This window comes from Anopheles darlingi, chromosome 3, assembly GCF_943734745.1.
Source record: "Anopheles darlingi chromosome 3, idAnoDarlMG_H_01, whole genome shotgun sequence".
Taxonomy (NCBI): domain Eukaryota; kingdom Metazoa; phylum Arthropoda; class Insecta; order Diptera; family Culicidae; genus Anopheles; species Anopheles darlingi.
This window is the reverse complement of record NC_064875.1, coordinates 15673720-15691466: the sequence shown is the minus strand read 5'-3', so window position 1 is coordinate 15691466 and position 17747 is coordinate 15673720. Positions and strand designations below refer to the sequence as shown.

The window sequence follows — 17747 nt, the reverse complement described above, 5'->3', positions numbered from 1 at the left end:
AAAAACCAGGTTGAGAACGTTCCGTCCGGTGCTAGACTGCCGCACTGATCCAGTTGTAGCGTTCCAGCCAGTAAAAAGCAACGTTTCCTGGCTACTACTGAACGTGTAATGTACCTCTGGTAGACAGACGGGTTGAATGGTTGGTCCGTAGTGAATCTCAGCGGTCAGCTCAAGTACCGCTATATTGTTGATCAGTGAGTGAACATTAAAGTCCTTGTGTTTATGCACCGTAAGCACTCTAAAGTCTTCCGGTTGGAGTGGTTCAATGGAAGAGTTAAGATCCCATTCGCCTAGCCGCACCAACATTTGATCCACATGACTGCCGCCGCAGCGACTTACACATTGAGCTGTCGTCAGTACGGCACGCTCGCTAATCAAGGCTCCATTACAGCAGTGGCGGAATGTCGTAGATACGCTACTACCATTGATGCTCCTGAAAATGGCCACCATCCAAGGTATCTCCCCGTATTCGGCACGGTCCAGCTGGTTGCGTACCAGCTGCTCCACTACCCCATCCATCGTTCTATAGCCGCAGCCTTTGAACGTAAAATTATCCCTCAGCAAGGCAGCACCAGGTATTGGTGGTATCACTTCCTCCTCTGGGACTGATCGTTCGGTCAACAGTTCAACATTATTCGGAAATGTTGAGACGTTCGATTCATCCAGCTCCGTAACTGGTTGACGATATGTTGCGGCTTCCGTTTTTATCGTGGTAGGATTATCTAGCGTCAGTATTGAACTGGTAGCCGATGGTACGTCTGCGGTCGTAGTAGTGGATGGGTGTGCTGTAGTGGAATGTACCGGAACAACAACGGACGCCTTAGCGCAGCAAACGTGAAAAGGTGATGGACACCTATCGTCACGCCACCGGAAAGCACGTACACTACATTCTGCCTTGACGACACAGTACCCGTAGCCAGATCTGCACTCTGGCAGTGCATCGAGTCCCGCCAGTACGTTGCGTCGTTTCTTTGGTTTCGATGGACAGCATATATGGTCCTGTTTCGAGCATTCGATCGTTATAAGGTCGATCAAAGGGGAATCATCGCACTCAGAAGAAAGCCGGCAATGCCCACCACTACCGTCACGCGCCGTACATGTCTGAAAGCATAAATCAACAGAGATCATCGAAAATACTAGGGAAGTCTCTCGCATACCGTGTACTACCTCAAACACAAAGTCATCATCGTTGCGCTGCGCCAGGACGACATTGGAGCCGAGCAATCCGCCTAGTATTACCAATGATCGCAAACTTCCTTGCCGCATGATGCTAAACTAACGACTAAAGCTCATCGGATGTGGCAGGATGATCGTACTGCATATACTATCACCCGGTGATAGGGACCTGAGAGCATGACCTTCGCTGGTTCCATCGCTAAAACACAATCTTTACCGGGGATTCCCAATGTATGCCGGGCGCCCTGATGCTTCAATACTATTTAATCTGTTTGCCCTGCTTTACTTTCGGATTTTCTATGGACCATGTACTGGATCGTCGTAGTCTTAGTGGGCAATGGCGCCATGATTATGCCAGGTTGCTTTGTTGATTCGAAAAAAAAAATTAAATGTCAACAACCAGTACAACTCTTTCTGCTTTCTAATAAGCATGAGAGGAGCTTGGATCAGACAGTGTCTGACTTCATGCTTCCAGAATATTTGTGGTCCGTGTCTCATCTTGGTCATGTTGCCAATACTTTTCTTCACCGTTAGTCGACCCGGGCAAATCTGCCAGTCAACGTGGGGCGATCTTCTATCAAGTAGGTTACTTTTGATTTGATTGTTGTATGAGCGAGCAATAACAATCAGTGGCGTAGTCATCGCAATCCATCATTCGCATTTGGGGTGCCGGAAATGAGTGATGGCCAACCAAGGGTTATCGCACGAAACTGTCCGGTTTAAGTACCTGAGAAACACATCTTCAATTTAAGATGGTGACTGATTCGACGGATTCATACCGTCTCTCGTCGTCCGGATGATGATGATGATGATGATGTGTGGTGGCATCGTGAAGTCAAGAACCAGTTAGCGCGAACCGGTCGAACGACTGTTCACTGATAAGCAGTCGCTGTGTCGCTGTTCATAGGTAGGGGGGGCTTTTCCAAATCCATTCCAAAAACCTGTTCCTCATTGTCCGGTCGATCGCACGGCCTTAGCTGGTGATCGAAGCGGCAGAGTGTGATTCTTTCTCGCTCTCGGATGCGCATTCTGCATAATTCCTGCTGCTGAACCGCGAACGGGTCACGGGCTCCCGGTCTGTCCCTGACAGACCGATATTGTTGATCGTTTCCCGAATTCGCGCTGCCTGCCAGTGTACTTACCGTAATATATGCCAGTCAGCATCACTCTGTCGCTGGTAAGAGCTGGCGGCTGTGCAAATAATAGAATTTTGGCCAGAGGTCACTGCCAATCTGCCGTGAAGATGATGATCGTAGTGGTGGTGATCTGGCGTCGCAGTCAGTACACCGTGGAACCGGTTTGATTTGCGTGTTTCGCAACGCAACCCACACCGTTGCCGGTGCTTCTGCTGCCGTGTCTCGTTTGTTTGTTTATTGTTAGTCCGGCAAACCACTACTGTGACCGGGCAGGAACCCATACCATGACCGAACCGGTCGGAGATGGTAGATGCGGTTGTTCAGTCTGCGCTGTTAATCCGCCGATCCCTTTCCGATCGTACGCGACATTGTGTGTGTTTGTGAGTGTGTGTGTTTGTGAGGGTCCCTTCTCTATCGATCAACGATCAACGATGGTCTACGCGAGTTAAAACATACCAACCGGACGACGGTCCGGCTCATTCTCGATTCGACCGTTTTACCGATTGCAGGGCCAGTGCTCTCACAATGCGTTCTCTGACGGTGACGCTACTTGGTGTGGTGACGTTGCTCGGCTGCACAACGAACATCCTAGCGGACGAGCTTAGCCTTGACGATCTAATCAACCAAGTGTTTACGACCGCTTCGTCGGGTAAGGATGTGGCACCGGCGACACCGGCTCCACCACCGGTACCACCAGCACCACCCGTAGGCCAAAAGGTAAGACGAGCGAGGCGTGGAGTTGAAATCGGCAAGTTATCGAACGATCCACGATTACTGACGGCCATTTGCAATCTTCTTCCTTCATTCTTCCCAGGGTGGACCATGCGAGGGTGAAGCCGTTTGTATCCAGAAGTATCTTTGCTCGAACGCCAGCACCTCGGGCGAGGGATTAATCGATATTCGCTTCTCGGATGATAACCCGTGTGTGGATTATCTGTTGCAGTGCTGCTTCCCGGAAGACATCGTAAGTAATGTGCCGCCGCGCGCCGTGACGAGGCTGTATGTGCGTCTGCGATACTGATCGCCAATGTGATTTCACGTCTCTCGGTTCTAGATTCAAGCACCGGGTGGCAATGATGGTGGCCATGGTGGTAATGGTGGCAATACTGGCAATACTGGCAATACTGGCGGCGGTGGTGGTGGTGGTGGCACCGTTCCACCTGTACCCACCCCGCCCACCACGGTAGTGCACAACGCTGGATGCGGAAAGCGTAACACCGAGGGTATCGGCTTCCGGATTACTGGTGCCAAGGATAGCGAATCCGAGTATGGTGAGTTCCCGTGGATGATGGCCATCCTGAAGACGGAGGAGGTGCTGGGACAGCGGCGCGAGAACGTGTACCAGTGCGGTGGCTCGTTGATCCACAACCAAGTCGTCCTGACCGCGGCGCACTGCGTCAATAACAAGCAGGCGTCCGAGCTGAAGGTGCGCGCTGGTGAATGGGATACGCAGACGAAGAACGAAATTTACCCACATCAGGATCGTTCGGTCGTGGAGGTCGTCGTCCATCCCGAATACTACAAGGGCGGTCTGCACAACGATGTGGCGCTACTGTTCCTTGACTCTCCGTTCCAGCCAAACGAAGGCATCCAACCGGTGTGCCTGCCACCGCAGGATGCTAAGTTCGATCATCAGACATGCTTCGCCTCCGGTTGGGGCAAGGATGTGTACGGTAAGGCCGGTACGTACCAGGTCATCCTGAAGAAGATCGATCTTCCGGTCGTACCGAACGACCAGTGCCAGTCAGCGCTCCGTACGACGCGACTCGGTGCCAAGTTTACGCTACACAAGAGCTTCATCTGCGCCGGTGGTGTACCGGGCAAGGATACGTGCAAGGGTGACGGTGGTTCGCCTCTGGTCTGCCCGATTCCTAACAAGCAGCATCAGTACTACCAGACCGGAGTGGTCGCGTGGGGCATCGGATGCGGTGAGAATGGTATCCCAGGTGTCTACGGTAACGTAGCCAAGTTCCGCAACTGGATCGATCAGCATATGGTCCAGCGCAACTTCGGTACCAGCAGCTATACCTCATAGGAAGCCACCATTCTCGCTTCCCGCTTCAGCGGAACACCGTTAAATGATTCTTTTCAACACAAATACATTAGACCACTAATCAAATAACACATGGGACTCGAAAAACCTTGGGCTTCTGCTCTGCTGTCGTTGTTGCAACCATCCGAACGCGGTTATCAGTCGCGAGACGCTACTACTGAACCGCTAACCTCGGCCCCCAGGGGCCCAACCACACAGCAACCAATGCAATAGCGTGTTACGATAACGAACACGGTTCGGTCAACGAAAAAGGCCTGAAAAGTGACTGAAGCTACTTCCTTGATCCCCCCTTACCTTCCCATTCGCGTGCTCAAGGAAAATGAACGGTGGCCCCGGTAATGAGCTCATACCAATTTGCACCTTTTTAGTGTACGCGACGATCGAGTCGATTGTCTTCAGTTCCGTATCGCCGAGGAAAAGGAACGGCAATAGAAACCGGTTCCGTTCGGTGCGTGGGCTCGTGCCTGCGCTCAAGGTAAAGGATGGATTCTTCAGGGTTAACATCGAACCCGATCGTGCGTGATCGATATGTTTATTGCACCGTCCACCACGTCCATGGCTGGGACTTACCGGAGCGAACCTGTTTGGCCTGTGCGCGAGCGAATGGCTTTGATTGTAATAACAAAACGACGGGTTTCACCAACCGTCTGCCCCAAGTCTGCCCCGAGTTGTTTTGTTATAAAGTGTTTCCACGGGGTTTCCATTGGATTTTCCATCTCCGATGGTCTAGGCGTGCTGCAAAACAAACAACCCTAGCCCGGTTCCGGATCCCTGTTTCCTGTCACCGTTTGACCTTGCATTTCGGGACACCCACTGACGCAGAAAGAGAAGCGAATGAGGACGAGGTTATCGGTGATTAGACTGCGTGCTGGTTGACCTGCGACCTCTTCTTCTACATATTTTTCAAAACCTCAAACTCAAACTTGCTCGGCTTGCTTATCGGTTCTCTCTCTCGGCAATGAGAAGGGGACCGGGCGCGCGGTGTCTGGAAGGGTCAGGGCTCAAAACCTGTCTACCTCACTCACCAACATCGTCGATCGTCGGGTAATCACACAGACATCGTCCACGTTCAACCACACATACACGGGGCGGGGTTTCGAGGGACAAAATCTGGAATGGGATTCATCTGTTCTAGCTGCCAGCCGCCGATGATACCTGGCGGTTGCCAATGGTCGGTCGTGGTGGTCGTACGATCTTCCTAGTACCAGCAGTGTTGGTCGACGGCCGATCATCGCTCGATGATCGTGGTGGTGGCTTCTCGCACCATCCTCCTGAGCATCGTCATCATCATCATCAACAGGGGAGAGGTAGCTGTGTGTTGGGTAGCTTAAAGCATACCGTTCGTTGTGTCGCGCTGCTCAATAGTACTGCGACCGTGGACGGAGTCGCACGCGTCTACAAGGTGGTCAACTCTTGCATCACCCCGCCGAGCAAGTACCGATTAGCTCTAGCTAAAAAACCGGCTTTTGTGGGGGCTCAGTGGATCAGTTATTGTTTTGTTTTCTTGTTAATACAAGGTAAGAAGCAAAATGGTGGGAAGGGGGTAAGACGAGGAAGACGAGTTATTGTAGAACGAGCGTCGCGGTATCGCGGCTAGTGTCAGGCGAACTGAGTGCGAGCGATTGCTGAGATTCGGTTGAACGCTTCAGTGCCACAATCTGTGTAATCGGCCATTTGTACCAGCGGGTTCCAGGAAAAAGAAGTTATGAAAATGATGTTTCAAACTGTAAAATGCAATGGAATCGATGGAATGGAATGGAATTCCCGGAGATCACATGATTGCGATGGCGACTTCGATCGACCGTGTTGTCATCCGTGGTTTTTTAGGTTCTGTTTTTTCTGGTTCTAACACGGCGTTGTTAGTGGTTTGACAAAACCAACATTGCACCTTCCCTTCCTCTTTTGTTATCTCATTCTCTGTTTCTCTCTCTCTCTCTCTCTTTGCTTCCACAGGAAACGTACCTTGTGTTAATTACTGCAGACGATGCGTTCCCGAGGTGCTCGTCCGCTGCTGATAGTGGCGGTAGGATGCTGTCTGCTGGGTCTGGCTGCAGCGCAGGACGATCTGGATGCTCTGTTCTTGCAGGTGTTCAATCTGACGGACCCGACACCAGCGCCATCTGCTACATCGGCTGCTCCAGTGACTCCGGCTGCTCCGGTGGCTCCGGTTCCCTCTCAAGGAGCCGCTGCGACTCCTGAGAGGCAGTATGTAAGTAGTGTTCATTGTGTACTCACTCACCGTCACACACACCCAGAGACACACCCTCTAACCACCGTCTGTGTATCTTGTAGACTTGCACCGGCGAGTGCGTCCAGTACTATCTGTGCAGTGACAATCAGATCATCACCGATGGTGCCGGAATTATCGATATTCGCGTCGGTGAGGATCCGGAGGAGGAGAGTGAGTGCCCGCACTTCCTGAACACCTGCTGCGAGAAGGATTCGGTGTTGATCGATCCACCAGCCTCGTTGACAACACCGAAACCACCACCGGAACAGCACCGTCCGACCTGTGGTTTCCGCAATGCCGAGGGCATCGGATTCCGCATCACCGGCAACAAAGCTGGCGAGGCTGAGTACGGTGAGTTCCCGTGGATGGTGGCGGTGCTGCGCGAGGAGCGCGTGATCGACAGCAATCTGAATGTGTACGAGTGCGGTGCCTCGTTGATCGCCCCGAACGTCGTCCTCACGGCGGCCCACTGTGTGTTCAACAAGCAGCGCGAGCAGCTGTTGATTCGGGCGGGCGAATGGGACACCCAGACACGGAATGAGCTGCACCCGCACCAGGATCGCCGTGTGGCCGAGCTTATCACGCACGAATCGTTCAACAAGGGTTCGCTGGCGAACGATGTGGCGCTGCTGATACTGAACGAACCGTTCCAGCTGGCCGAGAACGTGCAACCCGTCTGCCTGCCACCGAAGGATGCCAAGTTCGATCAGAGCGAGTGCTTTGCGTCCGGCTGGGGTAAGAACATCTTCGGCAAGGAGGGCAAGTATCAGGTGATACTGAAGAAGGTCAAGCTGCCGGTCGTACCGAATGGCAAGTGTCAGGAATCGCTCCGGACGACTCGTCTCGGTCGTCGGTTTGTGCTGCACAATAGTTTCCTCTGTGCCGGTGGCCGAACGGGTGAGGATACGTGCCGTGGTGATGGTGGTTCACCGCTCGTCTGCCCGATTCCCGGCTCCCCGACGTACTACTATCAGGCCGGTATCGTTGCGTGGGGTATCGGTTGCGGTGAGAATGGCATCCCGGGCGTGTACGGTAATGTCCCTTACTTCCGAGAATGGATCGATAAGCAGCTGCAGACGCGCAACATCGCTGCACGGGACTACATCTTCACTGCTCCCTAAGGATTGCGCGATCTCTCAACGCAAACGATCGCTGTTCGCTGTATCGCATTAATAGAACTCCAATAAACATGGTAATCAATCAGCGATTGTGTTTAAGGTGCACCAGGGACGGTTAGAATAAGGATCCTTTGTACTTGCGCTGTGTATTTATTTTCGCTAACTAACGAGACTACAAGGGAAGATAATTACGCGAAGGTACGGGAGGTTGTACTTTCTGGACAAAGGATGGATCTCTCTGATGATCGATCCAGTTCGCGAGGCTCTGCAACGGCAACCCCGTGCAGTTACTAAGGAGTAGTGCGTGTAATCCAACCAATCCCCCTTCTTGATCGCACAGCAGTGCAGCACTGCTCATCGAGCGATCGTCACAGTTTGCTCCATTTGAAAAACACACCAAATCGGACATACAGCCCCCGAGATCGTTGGCCGAGTCTTCGCCGAGTGTCGTTTGGTACCGACGAGGTACAGCTTCCGTTCCGGAAGCGAGTGCATCCTTGTTCCAACCGACGATGTAGCATCCGCCGCTCGTTGGCCTCTTCTCGGTGAAGGTTGCGAAACAGGACGATGCGTTTCGTCGGATTTTGGTGGTCAGATGCAACAGTGCTACATTTCGGCGAACTGGATCCACTCTGTAGTCCTCGTGCGTGGTCACCTTCTCGATCGTGTATATCTGCGTGATGAACACTGCGTGTCAGCTGAGGCAGGAGGAGGGGAAGCACCGTATTTGAGATACTCACATTGCTGTCCTGCAGCAAAAACCGGTTCGAAAGGTCATCGTCGCCAAGGTTCACAAAGAGACGATCCGGGGATATGCGCTCCACGCAGCTGGACAGTGTAAGCACAAGGTCCGGCGAAAGAAGTGCACCGGCGCAGAGGTACTGATCGCTAAAGAAGCCTTGTGCCACCTCTACCTGTGCCCAGATGGACAAAAACCATGCTGGAGTTGCGAGTCGTTCAAAGGAATTCCCCATCGTAACAGCGCAACGATCAGACGTGCTCGGTGGTTCGCGAGTGTGGCCTAAATCCATGGAGTTAATATCGTTCACGAGCTCGGACCATGATATCCGATTCATTCGACAGCACACTTGGTCCGCTGGACAACCTTCGCCAGCGGATGGTTCAAACATCGTGCACATTGTGGGCGCCACACAAGTTCCATTACAGATTTGGGGCACTTTGGGAGGCATGGTGGAAGTGCCGCAGCAGATATAATCCCGAGGACACTCATCACCGTCTGCCACAAGGCGTATATCGAGCGTATCCGAACCATACTCATCGTACAAATCGGAGTCCGGACATTGGCTTTCGTCCATTACGCACACACCATTACACGAGTCTGCTGGATGTTGTCCACCGGTGTTAATAGCAGGTTGTTCCACCATCGGATCATCACAGCACAACTCCCCAGGTGGGCAATCACTGTCGACGAGCCGCAAATCTACATCCGGCGCAGGGCACAACCGTTCCGGTACGCAAACGCAACACCATGATGCTCTTGCGAAGCATAGAATCAGCAGCAGCAGTACTGCTTCAGATCCATGCGATGACATTGTTAACTCACTGGGTACTTGGAAGCTTGTCTCACATAAATTTTAAACCGACAACGGCGCGACGTGAGTAACGGACGTACAGAAGGTTCCTCTTACACTGGACGGATGATTGCACAGGTTTCCCCGATTGGGATGCCACTTTACCGGTGGTTTCGAAAATGGCGGGGATTATTTACGTAATACTCCAAGCAAAGGCAATAAGATGGAGGGGACACCGACCACGTCTTTTCAGCCATTGGCTCTAACAGCAACGTTTGGGGGAGCTGCACACGCTATTTTAACGATGAACTATAATTAGGGGTTTTACTACAGGCTGTTTTTGCTTGAATCTCATTGCTTGCTGTACGTGCCTTTTAGATACAGCGCAGCGCCAACTTTAAAGATTACTGATAGAGAGGGCAGCGGAATGGCGATTCCAAACATTCCTTCAATCATGAGTCAACGAAGGTATGGGCCGCGGTGGAAGGTGAATACATAATGGAAGATATTGTTCATTATCAATTGTGAAGGTCTAGTCTGAAAGATTGTGCTGCTGTAATGCTGCTAACAGAAAACGCCCAACATCTGATTTAGGTCAGCATAAATTTGTCACAAAATTTTTAAATGAAATGAAAAAATTATAACCATTCCATGTTTCGCTAAGCTACTAAATTTTGAATAGTTATTGTTTGAGGATTTATTATTCATCAAAAGGCTAGATATTGCTGACAATTTCCTATCATCCAGCATGCATATTTGTCCCCAAACAATTCAGATTCCTTTTGTACATTTTCGATTAAAGTGGTTTGTATTTTATTTTATTTGATAGTTAAGATATTCAAGACCGATTAACTACTTAAGATTCTTTGATACTATTAAAATCGTTCAGTGAAGTGTTTCCATCGCCTAAATTGACGAGAATTTCTTTTTGGAAATAATTGTACATTACTAAAATCAAACAGGCAATCAAAGCAAACCAGTTGCTGTCAACAGGAATGGAGATCGGGTTCCTAAGTTCATTAACTTCTGCGGCAGCACACACAACAGAGATTTGATGGATCAGATGGAACCCCTGCTACGCCCAAGACCATTTATTTGCATTGTTCTCCAACCGAGAGTCCACCTTTCGAGGACAACATAAGGCAGTAGTGAAAACATAAGGCTCATCAATCATTACCGGTCATATTTGGCTTTTTGGAAAGGAATGTCCCACTTCATGCATCCAATCAAAATCCAATGTCACTTCTGTGTCGTGCTAAAAGGTTTCTTTTTACAAATTCCACCAATTAGTACGTTTTCACGTCAAGATCTTTGTAGGAGCTGAATGCGATGGTCAATACACTCGATCGAGGTCTTTCCTCTCCTATCGCACCGGACTCGTCTTTCTACCTAAAACACCTTGTCCCCCCGTGGGAGGTACGCATAGACTTGATTAGAACGGGTTTTCTGCCTCTTTCCCGTCTACAACTACAACCAAAGACCCGTTTTTGATAGTGTAGCAAAGTTCGCATCATCTTTACCGTACAACTACCTGTCTACACCGATGAGGAATTCTGTCCGGGTCGAGTTCTGTTGATTGTTGTCTGTAGTATTCCAAAATGACGTACCGTTTCTGCCTGCAAAACAGGTTCTAGTGCAGGCCGCGAGCGATTTCACCAGAACATCCCAATCTCGCCTTGGTATGTGACCGCGGCCTGCCGATTGCCGCTTGACACACATGCAAGGCGTTATCGGTGAATCCGATCCTCGGGCCCGAACTTCGCTTCGCGCCGTAACTATCGGATGTTGCCTCCGTCGTTCGGTTCAGTTGTTGCTCTTTGGCCCTCTCGATTGGCTGCCAATCGACGCCGCCGCTGGTAGCGTGTGTACGTGGAGACGGTTGGAACGGACCTTTGCTAAAACATGAAACTACTTGTTGGGGGTTCTTCGGCACTGGTAGCCCTTCTGCTGGCCGTACTGCAAGTTGCTGTAGCACAGGTGAGCATCCAACCGGTTATCAGGGATTTCAGTCCTATAAACGTTTGTCTTCATCTTCGCTTCTATAGAACACCTGCACCGACCGGTGTGTACCGATCAAGAACTGTATCCAGAATGAGGATGATCCCCCACCGGAAGTGGATCTGCGTGTAGGGCAGGATGACTCTGACGTCGTTGGAAAGTGTGCCCATTATCTGGACGTGTGCTGCCCGGAAGATAATGTTATTGAAGATCCTAGCAATCATGGCCAAGCGACTGATCTGTCGACGACGGAGCCGGAAAAGTTCCGACCCTGTGGTCTCCGTAATCCGGATGGCGTCGGTTTCCGGCTCGGGGGTTCCAAGGTTGATGAAGCAGAGTTCGGTAAGCTCACGGCACATTCGCGAGCTCCGCTCGTTTCGCTCCAGTTCTTCAACTGCAAATGCAATTAACCTTGCAGGTGAGTTCCCCTGGACCTTGCTGGTGATGGAGATGATGGAGCTGTTTGACGAACGAAAGGAGGTGTACGCTTGCGTTGCATCCCTGCTGGCACCGAACGTGGCCCTCACGGTGGCCCACTGCGTTGTGAACAGGACGGCTACCAATCTGGTGGTACGCGCAGGAGAATGGGACACTCGCAGTGATTCGGAGCTGCTTCCGACTCAGGTGCGTAGCTTTGGTGCCCTCCAGCATTGTCAATCGATAACACATTTCCTTTTCCTTTTCATCAACAGGATAGCAATGTTAAAGAGGTGCATATCCACGAGCGCTACAACAAACACCATCACTACGATGTGGCACTGCTCGTCCTTGCGAAACCCTTCTACCCGGCCGAAAACGTCCAAACGATCTGTTTGCCACCGCCGGGTGTACGGCCACCGGTAGGTACCGAGTGCATTACCGGCGGCTGGGGTAAGGACAAGTTCGGGAAGGCCGGTGTCTACCAGCAGATCCTCAAGCGCGTCACGTTACCGATCGTTGAGTCGGCCGATTGTCAGAAGTCGCTGCGCAAGACGCGGCTCGGTGCCAAGTATACGCTGCACAGTACCTTCCTGTGCGCCGGTGGCCGTGAAGGGGCCGACGTTTGTTCGGGCGATGGTGGAGCCGCACTCGTCTGTTCAGTGCCCGGTACCGAGGGAACCTTCTATCAGGCCGGTGTGGTCGCTTGGGGTATCGGTTGCGGAGACGCAAACATACCCGGCGTCTATGCGAACGTTGCGCCCGTACGGGAATGGATCATTGACAATCTGAAAGCGCTCGCCGTTGATCCTGTGTTCTATGAAACAACGTCCTGAACGACGTGACCATGTACTGTACAATCTGTTCTGACTGTTCGTTAATAAATTAAGTGAAGCGAATACTGCCTCCAGGATATGCAGCGTTTACCGCGCCTATTTATGTTCTTTTTGCAGCCGATGTCCAAATAACTATTCAGCCAGCTCTTTAAACCGAAAATGTGGCAACAGCATGCATCCTACTGTCTTATCTCGTGCGTTTAGAAGTGGCCCAAAGTAGAACACCAGTTGACCTGCCCGAAAACAAGGTTATCAAGCCAATGGTTTAAGCTCCTTGGTTCAACCTTGGACGGGCGATGGATTTCGCCACAACGTCAACGATCGACCGACGAAAAGCTGTTTCGAACCAATTTTCGAACGCCACTCCATTCGAATAGAATAGCATCTCCGGACAGAATCATCATCATCAGGTCTGTCACTAGCAATAACCTGATATGGGGGGGGGGGTCTCCCCAATCGTGCAGTGTAAACATAAATAATTAACAAAAAATAATCCAAATAACCTTGACGTTCCCACAACTACGTCGCTTATCACCTACAGCCGGCGCATTGCCTTCACCGTCGCACAGCGATCGCGCGGTGATCGAAGCTTGCGAGTGACAAATGGGTTTTACCAGAAACCTCACGTCCGAAATGCCGGAGATCTCGACAACACGAACTAGAAACAAACAACAGCAAATGACAACGTCTCGATCTCCATAAATCGTGTAAAGTAGTAGATCGAGCAAGTTGTGTCTAGCAAGACAACATCACCTCGATCTCCAACAACAGCAATGATGAGGGTAAACCCCACGGAGGAACCGCACGGGCAATACTCGTTTGATTCCATCGATTGGTGCTCCGACCGTGTCCGAGATGATCCTTTCGTGCGAGCGTGTATGCGTGTATCGGTGTGATCGGTCACATCCCCTCCCCCCACCGGGACGGTGCGATCCGTTGAGGTGTTGGTGTGGTGAGCAGCTGAACCGGTGCGGCAACGCGATCACCTCGATCGTTGTTGGAGCTCCACGATCGAGCTCAGTTTTGTACCGGCGCCCAATCGAGTCAGGTCCACTACGCGCAAGGCCTGTCATCATCCGGCGTTCAGGCAGACCGTCTTTTCCGACACAGTTGATCGAGCAGCTAGACATCGTCCCCAGTGTGTTTGCGGAGTAATTTTTGGGTGAGTAATGAGTTTATAGCCACAACAGCCGGATCGTAGGCCACACCCCGGAGGTCAGTGACCGATCGGAGTGTGTCCGGATCGGGGCAAAACTAACGATCTTTCGACACGTTTTCGGTACAGTGCAGGGTTACGTCTAGACTTGATTGCAGCAATATGCCGTACCACATGCTGGCTTACTGGCTTGCGCTGCGCGAAAATCGAAATCCATTTTGGAGGCCAAAAACGGTTTGTGTTGTTTTGGCGTGACCTAAACGGTACCCTGGTATAACCTTCCGCTGTCCGCTGAGTTGTGCTAGTTGAGTAATCGACAGGAACGAATCGGTGCCGTAACAAGGTGATCTTGCTGCTGCTGCTGCTACTGCTGCTGTTGCGATGAAGTCGATGAGTCCCTGACCAGTTGTTTCGGGTCAGTGTGGCATTTTGTTACTTTTCTTTTCCGTCCTAGCAGAGCAACCACGGCAGCGAAACAGGTTCCTGGAGGCGTCTTATCGCAAGGTCAAGCCTGGTGGTACGTGTACAGTGTGGCTACGCATCGCTTCGGCCCAAGATTCGTTGGAGCACCACTAATATGATCGAACGGTAACCGGAATGACGTGATTCCCTTAGCATCGTTTACAGAACTGGGAAAGTAAACATTGAATTTCCCAACGGCGATGATCACGATTTTGTTAAAACACTTGACCATTGTTTGCCTTGGTTCCCATGCTGCACGCCATTTGCTGTTGTGATCTCTCACACTCTCTGGTTTCTTATATTTCGTCTCCTTTTGTTCATATTACAGCGAGCGCTTGTTCCAGCATTGAAAGCATCTTTCCCCAAAATGACGATCGTTGGTGGAGGACGGATGGTGCTGCTGTTCGTGGGCGCGCTGGTCGGCCTGATGATCACATCGCATAACGCCTCGGCTCAGCAACCGATCGACAAGATCTTCTTCCCGGAGAACGATACGATTCTGGGTTTTGCCAACCGTGTCGGAGAGGGTGACACCGTGGCTACCACGAAGGATCCGCTGGATGCGCTTTTGCCGACGCAACGACCCATGACGCTGCTCACGGCACAGGGGGAACAGTGTACGTGCGTACCGTACTTCACCTGCCGACCGCAGCCCGAATTTGCCGAGCAGAACAAATTCAACGAGATCGATGTGACGTAAGTGCGTGAGGTGCGCCATTCTCGATCGTTTAAATTAATAAATTCGTTCCGATTTTGCGTTTTAGTTACAACCCTGAAAGCTGCCAGGATGTGCTGGATGTTTGCTGTCGCGAAGTGGATTCCCTGGTGGTACCGCTGAACAACACGCCCGGTCAGCCACCGGCAGGTAAACCGAAGGGTTGCGGTCTGCGCAACATCGGGGGAATCGATTTTACGTTGACTGGTAACTTTGTGAGTATTTTCGATGGAGATGACAATGGATCTATCGGCCAGTCTGAGTATTTACAATGCATTCTATTCGTTCCCGCATAGAACAACGAGGCCGGTTTCGGTGAATTCCCGTGGACGGTGGCCATCGTAAAGACGCTGGATGGTAGCAGCAACTGCGGTGGTTCTCTGATCCATCCGAACCTCGTCCTTACCGGTGCACACTGTGTCCAGGGATTCCGCCAAGGTCAGCTGAAGATCCGGGCCGGTGAATGGGATACGCAGACGACCAAGGAACGTCTGCCGCACCAGGAGCGAGCGGTCGTACGAGTCAATACGCATCCTGAGTTCAATCCTCGCAGTCTGGCCAATGATATCGCCATCCTGGAGCTGGACAAACCGGTGCAGCTGACGGACCACATTAACGTGGTCTGTCTACCGCCGGCCAACTATGATACACGCCGTTCGGATTGTTTTGCCACTGGTTGGGGCAAGAATCAGTTCGGAGTGGCGGGCAAGTACAGTGTGATCATGAAGAAGGTCCCACTGCCGTTGGTCGCTTCGTCGACTTGCGAGCGCCAATTGCAGGCAACCCGGCTCACCAGCCGGTTCCGGCTGCATCAGACGTTTATCTGTGCCGGTGGCCAGCAGGGAGTGGACACGTGTGAAGGTGACGGAGGTGCACCGCTCGTGTGTCCGATCGGTGCGGCCGCCGATAGTCGCTATGCTCAGGTCGGTGCCGTGGCCTGGGGCATCGGTTGTCACGATGCTGTACCGGCCGTTTACTCCAACATTATTCTCTTCCGATCGTGGATCGATAATATCGTCCGAACGCTCGGTTTCGATACGTCCGTTTACGATCCGGTACAATCTGCCTTCTCGGGACTGTTCTGAGGCGTTTTGCTCAGCTGAGATGACTCTAGATTTTAATAAATGAATACTGACGAGGTCAGTTTATGAACGCACAAAACATTGTTGAATTTGGTGTACACATTTTATTACATTCATAATACACGAAAGAAAATAAAAATAAAAATATATTTTAATGTATAAAATTGTTGATTGATATAACATATTTTTATTAATGTATAATTAATTAATATTCAAACATAATTTTTGTAGTAAAATTAACTTGAAAAGCTTTGAAAAAAAAAAACAGCGAAAATGTTCGCTTTTCCACTCTTCAGTTGTTGTCTCGCTCACTCTTACGCTCTTTGTTTTTGGCTCTCCCAAGTGGTCGGATTGATGAGAGAGCGAAACTTTGCCTCTCTGTCGTCAAGAATTCCGGTTGCTTTTTCGTATAGAAATCTCTGAAAATTTAAGGCGAATAGCGCTTTGGCATCGTGGAATGGATTTAACAATTAATTATTTACCTAAACCTTGAATTTGCATATCGTTCTTTATTCAGGTGAATAAATTCGAGTGCTAGGTAACTTGTTAAAATCGCTATTGATGATAAAAATGAATAAGTATATAATAAATCTTTTATATATACAGTAAACATAATCAAGAATTTAACATACTTTTTAGAATTTACATTATCATAATTTAGGGGAAAACATTCATACAGCGCATTGAAAATTAATACGACAAAAAGGTTAAATAATTAATTTAAAAAAATCACTTCACACAATTTAAAAAACCAATAAAAAACTGTTGGTAGTTTACAGATCTAAAACTTCCTCCAAAACACCTTCGTTTATTTGATTCCAATATATTCTCATCAATTCGACAGATAGAAAAAGTGATATGTTCAACAAGACTTTAACTTTAATCAGGTTTATTACACAAATGGCTTCCGTTCTCGCAGTGCGCACAAAATACATTATGCTATTCGTTATTCATCTAGGCGCAGTACAGATAGATGAGCATCTCCCAATTATTACTTCTCTATCTTGCCAAAGTGACACTGCTGTGAATCTGCGATGCGGCCTCAATTGAAAGCGATTCCGATTCGATTCGCCAAACTACCATTTTCGTCGACGTACGCTGTCGTGGTCACAAAAAAAACGCAAATCAAGCGAACAAGGAAAAGATAAATAAAAAAAAACATCCCAAACACGTGAACTACGCTCCCCAGCAGAGCAGATGCGAGAGCGAAACTGAAACGAGAGCGACTATTCACTTCATCTCGCTCACACCATAGCAAAACAAAGGCTCGAGTGAAGGAGAGAGAAACTCAGATTTAGGGTTACCAACCAATCGTGTAGGAGGGTGATGGAAGCGAGGGAGGTGGTGGTGCATCACACCATCTTGCGAGATATGTCCACTTTATGATTCGTTTGCGCTTATAATTACTCTTTTCTCATCCGCTTTTAAATCTCATATGGAGTATAGCACCGCATGAAATGTGTCTCGTTCAATGTAATAATCATGTTGGCATTGCCGCCACACGGTTTCGACTGTTGCCACCGCTACCATTACTGCACCGAATGTTGAAAACATTCCTGTGGCCGCTGGTACTGCTACCGTTTATCACGTGACGCGGGATTTCCTGCCGGCCACAATCGTCATCACGTTCAACGCTCGTTCGCTAGCTTTTTAACTTTCTTCGTCCAGATCTAGCGCTTCTCACGGGACAAATCATTTTCCGGTACCGGTAATGATGTTTGTGTAATAAAGATTGGACTCTCTTTGCGTTCCGCACGAGAACCATCGCGCATAATCTATTCGACCGGTTCCGGTTTGAAAGGAGCTGCCGCGGAGCCCGAGGTGGAGGGTTGGAAT

General features: G+C 50.2%; 6 protein-coding genes across 6 annotated transcripts in view; 4 read left to right on the top strand and 2 right to left on the bottom strand.

The window, feature by feature from the left end:
• LOC125953368 (phenoloxidase-activating factor 2-like) overlaps window positions 1-1296 on the bottom strand; it is a 2143-nt gene extending 847 nt beyond the window's left edge. Inside the window, exons 1-2 of the mRNA XM_049682873.1 lie at window positions 1168-1296; window positions 1-1101 (exon numbers count right to left, since the gene is read on the bottom strand). The exon at window positions 1-1101 is cut by the window's left edge and continues 310 nt beyond it. Of these exons, the coding sequence (XP_049538830.1) occupies window positions 1-1101; window positions 1168-1266 (1200 nt within the window). The 5' untranslated portion in view covers window positions 1267-1296. The remainder of the gene's footprint in view (window positions 1102-1167) is intronic.
• Window positions 1297-2780: 1484 nt separating this feature from the next.
• Window positions 2781-4436, top strand: LOC125956985 (phenoloxidase-activating factor 2-like). The gene is made up of 3 exons (XM_049689328.1): window positions 2781-3029; window positions 3127-3276; window positions 3367-4436. Exons 1-3 carry the CDS (start codon window positions 2838-2840, stop codon window positions 4345-4347), a joined length of 1323 nt encoding a protein of 440 aa, XP_049545285.1. The 5' UTR covers window positions 2781-2837; the 3' UTR covers window positions 4348-4436.
• A 1240-nt stretch (window positions 4437-5676) lies between these two features.
• On the top strand, window positions 5677-7817 carry LOC125956986 (phenoloxidase-activating factor 2-like). Its single transcript, XM_049689329.1, has 3 exons — window positions 5677-5882; window positions 6319-6574; window positions 6658-7817. Exons 2-3 carry the CDS (start codon window positions 6350-6352, stop codon window positions 7714-7716), a joined length of 1284 nt encoding a protein of 427 aa, XP_049545286.1. The 5' UTR covers window positions 5677-5882; window positions 6319-6349; the 3' UTR covers window positions 7717-7817.
• Window positions 7818-7885: 68 nt separating this feature from the next.
• On the bottom strand, window positions 7886-9266 carry LOC125953366 (uncharacterized). Its single transcript, XM_049682869.1, has 2 exons — window positions 8454-9266; window positions 7886-8386 (listed from the first exon to the last, which is right to left on the bottom strand). Exons 1-2 carry the CDS (start codon window positions 9264-9266, stop codon window positions 7886-7888), a joined length of 1314 nt encoding a protein of 437 aa, XP_049538826.1.
• Window positions 9267-11070: 1804 nt separating this feature from the next.
• LOC125956993 (phenoloxidase-activating factor 2-like) lies at window positions 11071-12573 on the top strand. Its single transcript, XM_049689336.1, has 4 exons — window positions 11071-11222; window positions 11291-11585; window positions 11662-11867; window positions 11936-12573. Exons 1-4 carry the CDS (start codon window positions 11148-11150, stop codon window positions 12494-12496), a joined length of 1137 nt encoding a protein of 378 aa, XP_049545293.1. The 5' UTR covers window positions 11071-11147; the 3' UTR covers window positions 12497-12573.
• A 951-nt stretch (window positions 12574-13524) lies between these two features.
• LOC125956987 (phenoloxidase-activating factor 2) lies at window positions 13525-15984 on the top strand. Its single transcript, XM_049689330.1, has 4 exons — window positions 13525-13658; window positions 14443-14810; window positions 14879-15044; window positions 15126-15984. Exons 2-4 carry the CDS (start codon window positions 14482-14484, stop codon window positions 15912-15914), a joined length of 1284 nt encoding a protein of 427 aa, XP_049545287.1. The 5' UTR covers window positions 13525-13658; window positions 14443-14481; the 3' UTR covers window positions 15915-15984.
• Window positions 15985-17747: the final 1763 nt, after the last annotated feature.